The sequence below is a fragment of the Schistocerca serialis genome, chromosome 7 (assembly GCF_023864345.2).
Source record: "Schistocerca serialis cubense isolate TAMUIC-IGC-003099 chromosome 7, iqSchSeri2.2, whole genome shotgun sequence".
Classification (NCBI taxonomy): Eukaryota; Metazoa; Arthropoda; class Insecta; order Orthoptera; family Acrididae; genus Schistocerca; species Schistocerca serialis.
In genome coordinates, this window is record NC_064644.1 from 27,342,314 (window position 1) to 27,350,895 (window position 8,582).

The following is an 8,582-nucleotide window of genomic DNA, read 5'->3' on the forward strand; positions in this document are numbered from 1 at the left end:
CTTATTTATCAAAGACTTGCGGCGCTTCTTCCATAAATTTCGGTTTATAAGTTCATTTAAATTTTTACACAGCAGTCTCTCGGTTCATAAATGAATTACAATTTCTTAACATTTTCTTTGTACAATTATCAATAAAAACAAAGCACTATGAGCCTTAGTTAAACTATGCTACGTGTCTCACAAATGTAAGTGCTCAACCCCCCCTCCCACATGTAAAAGCTGCAGTAAAAGATGAACCTACATTCCTTCTTTACAAACAATACACAGTCTTTGAACTAAATATTGAAAAAATGGATGTACTCAGATACAGTATGTATTTATTTATAAATGCACAAACTGATGCCATTAATTAAATGATTTTTGTGATTTAACAATTTTTAACTAGAAATAGGATTCAATCTTTCTCCTTCGATACAAAATAAATGAACTAGAGGAAAAAAACTGCAGACATAACAATGCAAAACAAAAGCTGCTCTGCAGCAAATAATTCAACAACTGCTTACATTATGACCATCTTTTCTCATCAGATAACTGTTTTTATGGTTAACCAATTTTCCACCATTCCTAAGTATAACAATAGTTTAGACCTTGTCTCAGATCATATTTAAAACACATACTATACTTCACTGAAGTGTTTGCTAATGCCAGCTATGCATCATTTGAATAATGACCTTCATTAATTTATACATATTTTACATCATGAACAAATTAAGTAATACCTGTAACGCATTTTGAATAAAATAATTTGCTGTAAGCAAGATGTATAGTTGATACTCCTATGCAGTGCGTAAAATAATGTGAATCCCTGAATCAGTAGTGACAGGCTCACTGAGCTCGCCTACTTTAAGGGCAAATGCTGCCTGTTCAAATGGTCGCTGCATAGCACCTCGACCGAAGGGTCCCAAGTCACCACCTCGCCTCGCTGAACTGCAGTCTGAATACTTCTGTGCCAGTTCTGCGAACGACGCCCGTCCTGTTACAATTTGTTCACGATATGACTTGACAAGCTCTAAAGCCTCCTCTTTTGTGCGTGTTATAGTGTCTTCCCTCCAAGAAGATGGCCTCCGTGAATTCTGATGCTTCACAAGCAAATGACTGCATTGCACTTGCTCTGGTCCACTGCTGGATACAGGTTCTGCAGGTTTGTCAGGACGATCCCACTGGCTCTCTTTAGTATACACATTAAGATAATAGTGCTGTCCAATTGACCTGCTCAAACGCTTTTCCCACCCTGACGGTAATTCTTCCTCTGCCATAATCAATCTTAAAATCGGTTAAATCGCACACTTTACGCAGCTGCACGTCTACAGAAAAGGCATTACACTTGATACAGCCTATGTTGCGTATGGACTACTCAGTTTGTATATTTTGCTTATTTTTTTTTCATAATTCCACACAACTTCTATCTGTTTTCTCGATTGATCTGTGTTCAATTTTTCAAGACCTATCCACTGTGCCAACTTATAACTAAATTCGAGGGGGGTGCGATGGGAGGTTCCCTTGTGAGGAATTTTCTAAAAATCATTTTCATTTTTACCAGAGGTAAACTGACTAATTACATCCTTTGTGTCTAGATATTTAATTTTGTTAAAAAATAGATTTTTCACAAAAATCACTAGGGGCTGATGAAGCGAAACAAGCGCTGTATCGTGTGTGAGATACAGCAATGAGAGAGTGTGCCGGGACTTAACCCAGTTTACTGCTAGTAGAGTCAATTCACCTCAACGTGTATGCGCGTAGCGCACAAGTATTGCACCATAATTGAGTACAAAATTAAAAGGCAAGATTTTATATTGAAACTTTTTCAACATATATTTTATTGTAATAACTTTTTAAATATCAAGTCTTAAAGTAATATATCAGTGGTTTCTATAAAAATACAGTTTTCAGAAAAAAAATAAGTGGCAATAAATAATAACGCTAGAAAGCCAGAATTTGGTGAGAATGTGCCTATGGAGATCATAAATGAGTGGTGCTAGATTTTTTTTCAGAAGAAAAAGTAAGTGACGATAAACAATGAAGCTAGAAAGCCAGAATTTGATGAGAATGAGCCTATGGAGATCATAAATAAGTGGTGCAAGTTTCAAAGCAAGAGAATAAAAATTACAATCGGAATCCACGTTCTTAAGAAAAATTCCAGACTCTAAATATTAAACTTAGAAACTTGAACATTCGTTTTATACTTCAGTTCATCCTAAAAATAATAACTAAGAGACCACGTTAAGCTACCCTTGCCTATCTCGAAATGCAAAGCTAGTACATTACAATACAGTGACAAGAAGAGAAGTTCAATACGCAGCAAAAACACTCTCCCTCAAGAACAAAGGACTAATAGATGAGCTCGAGAAGAAGGAGATAGTAACTCTGAAGAAGATTCTTGGTGGACACTAAAAGAGGTGAAAAATGGGTAAGTGAGCAAGAGAGGATTTACCAATTTATTAAACCAATCACAACGGAAATGAGAAAGAGAAGGCTCATATTCTTTGGTCATCTGGTGAGAATGAATGATGGCAGATTAACGAAGAAAATATTCAGTACAATTCAACAGATGAAAACATCCAACTGTTCGTTGCAGGAATGAAGAGAGATCTCGGTGAACTTGGACTTACAGAAATGGACGCAATGAATACGGACAAGTACAGAAAAGCAAAATTGAATTCGAGGTTTTTCAGGGGGTTCCAAAACCGGAGACCAACAGGAAACTAACATCTGAAAATCTGGAAGAAATGGTAGCAGGCAGAAGAGCAGCCCGAGAGAAGAGAAAGAAAAAAGTGAATATGAATTAGAATTTGTAACGCGGTCCTTAGTTGGCCAATTAGTGTAAAAAAATAAAATAAATATAGTAAAAGATGGAAAAATGTAAAGTAAACGAAAAAAAATTCCGCTGCACATAGAAATGCTATAAGAATGAAGGGAATGTGGAGAGAGAAAACATACCGAAAACAAACTGTTTTACAATAAAAGAACATATACTAAAAGAAATTATTTCCATTTTAACTTTAATTAATTTACAGAGAGTACGATTTACGATTACTCGATTTAAGAAAAGACAGGTAACAAAAATGAGAAATGGTAAAAGTAAATTCGGCAGAAATGGACTGCATGATGCATAAAGCTTTATCTTATTTACGAGACAATAGTTTCAGGCCACTCATTGTTCAATAAAGAAACACTTCGCTGTGGGAAATGGTGTGCTGTCTTGCTACGCTGGCGCTCCATAAACAGAATTAGTGTATGTATTATGAAAAGTATTATGTGGAATCGACCTATTGAAAATGGTCTGTTGTATTTAAACGTAGTAAAAACTGCACTATTTACGGCCTCCTCGTCGACTGATGTACCTGTAGCCGGCGATAAACGCCAGACGTGCTCACCCAGAAAGACGTGATGTTTACTGTTTAAACATTTCTCGCCACTGCTAGATCATTATAGTTTTTATATTACACTACTTGCCATTAAAATTGCTACCCCACGAAGATGACGTGCTACAGACGCGAAATTTAACCGACAGGAAGAAGATGCAGCATTCACATAACGTGCTGACATGAGGAAAGTTTCCAACCGATTCCTTATACACAATCAGCAATTGACCGGCGTTGCCTGGTGAAACGTTGTTGTAATGCCTCGTGTAAGGAGGAGAAATGCGTACCATCACGCCTCCGACTTTGATAAACGTCGGATTGTAGCCTATCGCGATTACGGTTTATCGTAACGCAACATTGCTGCTCGCGTTGGTCGAGATCCAATGACTGTTGGCAGAATATGGAATTGGTGGGTTCAGGAGGGTAATACGGAACGCCGTGCTGGATCCCAACGGCCTCGTATCACTAGCAGTCGAGATGACAGGCATCTTATCGGCATGGCTGTAACGGATCTTGCAGCCACGTCTCGATCCCTAACAGATGGGGACGTTTGCAAGACAACAACCATCTGCACGAACAGTTCGACGACGTTTGCAGCAACATGGACTATCAGCTCGGAGACCTTGGCTGCGGTTACCCTGGACACTGCATCGCAGACAGGAGCGCCTGCGATGGTATACTCAAATGTGGTCGCATCCGTGTTTGGCGACATCGCGGTGAACGCACATTGGAAGCGCGTATTCGTCATCGCCATATTGGCATATCACCCGGCGTGTTGGTATGGGGTGCCATTGGTTACACGTCTCGGTCACCTCTTGTTCACATAGACGGCACTTTGAACAGGGGACGTTACATTTCAGATGTGTTACGACCCGTGGCTCTACCCTTCATTCGATTTCTGCGAACCCCTATATCCCAACTGGATAATGCACGACCGCATGTTGCAGGTCCTGTACGGTCCTTTCTGGATACAGAAAATATTCGACGGCTGCCCTGGCCAGCACATTCTCCAGACCTCTCACCAATTGAAAACATCTGGTCAATGGTGGCAGAGCAACTGGCTTGTCACAATACGCCAGTCACTACTCCTGATGAACTGTGGTATCGTGTTCAAGGTGCATGGGCAGCTGTACCTGTACACGCCATCCAAGCTCTGTTTGACTTAACGCCCAGGCGTATCAAGGCCGTTATTACGGCCAGAGGTGGTTGTTCTGGGTACTGATTTCTCAGGATCTATGCACCCAAATTGCGGGAAAATGTAATCACATGTCATTTCTAGTATAATATATTTGTCCAATGACTATCCGTTCATCATCTGCATTTCTTCTTGGTGTAGCAATTTTGATGGCCAGAAGTGTATTTTCTCAGATATTAGTTTCCGACGAGATGAAATTCAGTATATTTATATTTGACAGTTTACACTACAGACCGGAACACGTTCACTTGGTAAACGTGTTACTCCACCGTCATCGTGGCCTTCAGATTAACATTTTTGTGAAATATTAGTCCACGACAAAAAGCACATCTGGGACAACACTGTATACGAAATGCATCTGAAAACAAACCACTTTATAAACCTGCGTCTTCGCAGGGCCGATGTTGTACCTTTCACAGTGTTACGTTTTGGTAAAATAGTATACAACGAGAATAAATTTTATCTGTACATCCATTAAGTTCGCAGAACACGCAATTCACTGAAACCATTTCAGTAGGCAAACATGTTACTTTCGTGTCCACACTTCGCATTTCGCAGATTTACTTTGTCAGATGATAGTCCACGACAGGAATCACTTCAGTCTGTTTATCTCTAAATTCCACAGTCCTCGGTATAAACTGAAGAAGTCTACGTCACACTCCGGAAACGCAGGCCTGTAACCGTTGCTACGACGACGCCATTCCCTCGCTCACGACCGGCAAGACAATAACTCGCCTCTACACTGTCCTCCAAACTTGTTTGATACTGCCACACACAGAGACCTACCGACGCTTCTCAATGCTCGTCTTTTGCGCAATATTACACAAATTACAATGTTTTATACTTTTAAGCGAAATTTCTACATTGCATTGACATACAACTGAATGCACTTGGAAATATTTTTAGCTAATGACAGCTTAGAATTAAAAATAGCATTGGCAGCTACAAAAAGTATCTAGAAGGAAACACAAAACTTGAACTACTGCAGTTTTCTACGATGTGAAAAGAAAAGAACCAAAGAAGAAGGGGGAAATAATTATATTGTTCTATTGTGTACATTCACAGAAATGTTTTCCTCAGATTATGGTCTGTGTTTAACGCTAGTACTTTTGCTTTGCAAGGAATGTCCTCTTTGGCTGTGCTATTCTCTTTTTATGTCCTTCTTGTTCCGTCCGTCCGTGACAAGGTGAGGTGGATGCTTCCCACTCATTATGTTTTTTCTGCGTCCAAAAGTAGCTACAGTTTTGCTAAATTTTCTCTAAACCTCAACATCTTTATCTGTCGTGTAACACTTACATAAAAATCTGAGAATCCCATTTCGACTTAGTTTAGCTATTTGAAGTTTGACAGCTTCTTTTTCTATGCCAGTATCCGTTATAGTTTCTCCCAAAAATTTAAAGTGTTTCACCCTTTCGATACATACAATAATTTCATGCAATTCTTTGATTTCCTTATATTTGTTAGACATGAATTTAGTTTTTTCTTGTGATATCTGTAAACCAAATTTAGTTTCATGCTTTGCTAAGATTTAAATTTGTTTCATTGCATCTGCTATATTTTTTGATAGGAGAGCAATATAATCCACAACAGCTAGCGCATTTGTCATATGGCCTTTAACTGATCCTCCAAAAGAAATTCCCTTTACCTTTTGTTGTGTGTATTCATCTAATGTCTCCCTCATAATCTTTTCCAAAGTGATGTTGAATAGAATTTGGAAGAGTCCATCCCCTTGTCTCAAATCCGTTTGGATTTGGAATGTGTTTTCTTTACTGTCTCTCTAAATTTTCTGTCAGTTTCAAATTCCTCCAGAGTTCTAATGAGGCTTTCTCTGACTATGGAGTCATAAGCTTTTCTAAAAACAATAAACATCGTAACATGTGGTTGACCAGCACGTGTTCTAATTATGTTTCTAAGGTGAATAATTTGCTCGGAACAGCTCCTCTATTTTCTAAATCCACCTTGGTATTCTCCTATTGTGCATCGAAAACTGGTTCAGTCCAATTTAGTAATATCTTGGAAAGGACCTCGTATGGAACGGGTAGAAGGGAAATCACCCCGTAATTGTTCACATCTGATCTGTCACCCTTTTGTGAAGATGATGTATAAGTGCTGTCCCCTTATCTTCTGGGATCTTCTCGGTTCTCCAAATTTCCTTAATAATTGTACCGAGGTGTAGTGCTACTTTTCCTCACCCACTTTCAGAAGTTCAGCTGTGATTCCATCTTCATCAGAAGATTTCTTGTACTTGATGGATTTTATAGCTTGTCTGACTTCATTCAGAGTTTATGGATGTCGTTCTGCACGGATTTCTTCTGGAGTTTTAATTCCGGTTTATCTGGAGGCTCTTTGCAGTTGAGAAGGTCTTCGAAATAATATGCTGAAATGTTGCAGTTTTCTTGGTCATTTGTACTTAATTTCCCTGATCCGTCACTAAAATTTAAACTGGGCAGTTCGTAACCTTTCAGGTGTCTTTTGAAAGATTGGTAATAGTGTCAGGATTTGTTTTTGGGTGAAGTACTCCAGTATTTGTTGAGAGGATACTCTTTCATACAGTCTCTTTTCGTCTCTGATTGTGTAGGAGGCTATTTTTCTACCTTGTGTCGGATTCGATTTAAATTTTTACCAAAGCTTTTGTCTGTTTTCCAAAGCTTCATTGCACTTTTCATTCCACTAGATATTCTTCTGTCTAGTTTTGGTTGGAAGAGATTCTTCTGCTGCTCTCGTAATTTGAGAATTCATTTCGTCCCATGTCACATCTTGCAATATTGATTTTAAGTAACTTTGAATATCTGTCTCAATATTTCTGGTTTCGAAATGCTTTCTCATAGGTTTATTATTACTTATTCTTGAATTTTGGATGAATTTAATTTTAGGCTTAACAAGATAGTGATCGATGTCTATTTTGGTTACTTTCTGTACCTTAATATATTGAATTGTCTTAAATTCTCATCTAGAGTAGGAATGTCTATGTAGTCAATTTGGAACTGTCCACGGAGTTGTTTTGGTGCTTTCCAAGTCTTCATCTTCTTGGGATGTTTGTTGAAGCGTGTAGTCATAATTTTCATACTGAAGATTTGGCAGAGTTCCACAAGTCTTATTCCACTGTTGTTTGTCCTCTTATCCGCTGGGTATTCTCCTATGACGTTTTCGTATTTCTTCTCCTTGCCGAGCTGTGCTTTAAAATCCCCGAGCAGAATGATAAAATTTTCCTTTCGAATCTTCAGAATCGTGTCTTCTAGTTCTTTCCAGAAAGTGTGTACTTTGTTCGAATTTTTTTACGGTCAATATTTGTTGGAGCATGAGTATTCACTAGCGTATACATTTTGTCTTTACATTTGATCGTTAATGTTGAAAGCCTGTTGGACGTAGAGCTGAAGTTTGTTACGGACTCCGTTATATTTCTTCTAACAGTAAAGGCTGCATCTAATAGAGGGCATTTTCCAGAGATACACTCTGCTGATTTTCCTTTATAAATTCTGTGATTGCCCGTTTCAAAATAATTTTCATCAGCATGGCGAGTTTCATCTAGTGCCAGAATTTGGATATTGCGGTGTTCAAGTGCTTGAGTCAGTTCTTGATGTTTTCCTGCCTTGATCAGTGAGTTAAGGTTCAGTGTTCCTGTATTTTATTTCATCTTTAATTTGAGTTTTTCAGGTTCTTTCGATACACCAAAGAGAACGTGCAGGCTCCCCAGAATCCGAAATGCCTGCTTGTGACCTGAGGTCGAGGTACTCCCTGGAGTAGTTTGTTTTCTTTTCCAGTCATAATTAATAAAACTTGTAGGGGTGCGGGTGGTGAAGCTTTCCGAAGATGGTTCGAGATAGAACTGGAGTGTTAATCCAGAGGGTTTGTGTTTGGTTCGCGAGAGCTACTTGATGTCGGTCAAATCCGCTGGCAAGACACTGAGGACCTCCCCCCCCCCCCCCCCCCCCCCTCCCGTCAACAGGGGACGCGCTATGTCGGAGTTGCACCTCTTCTCCGCCTGTTACAACAACGTAGCCGGCTCGTTGCTTTTACTATTATGT

The 8,582-nt window shown here is 39.1% G+C and overlaps 1 protein-coding gene across 1 annotated transcript; it reads right to left on the minus strand.

Annotated features, from left to right (window-relative positions):
* Nucleotides 1-767: 767 nt before the first annotated feature.
* On the minus strand, nt 768-1,311 carry LOC126412630 (putative peptidyl-prolyl cis-trans isomerase dodo). The gene has a single exon (XM_050082306.1). It carries the CDS (start codon nt 1,254-1,256, stop codon nt 777-779), a length of 480 nt encoding a protein of 159 aa, XP_049938263.1. The 5' UTR covers nt 1,257-1,311; the 3' UTR covers nt 768-776.
* Nucleotides 1,312-8,582: the final 7,271 nt, after the last annotated feature.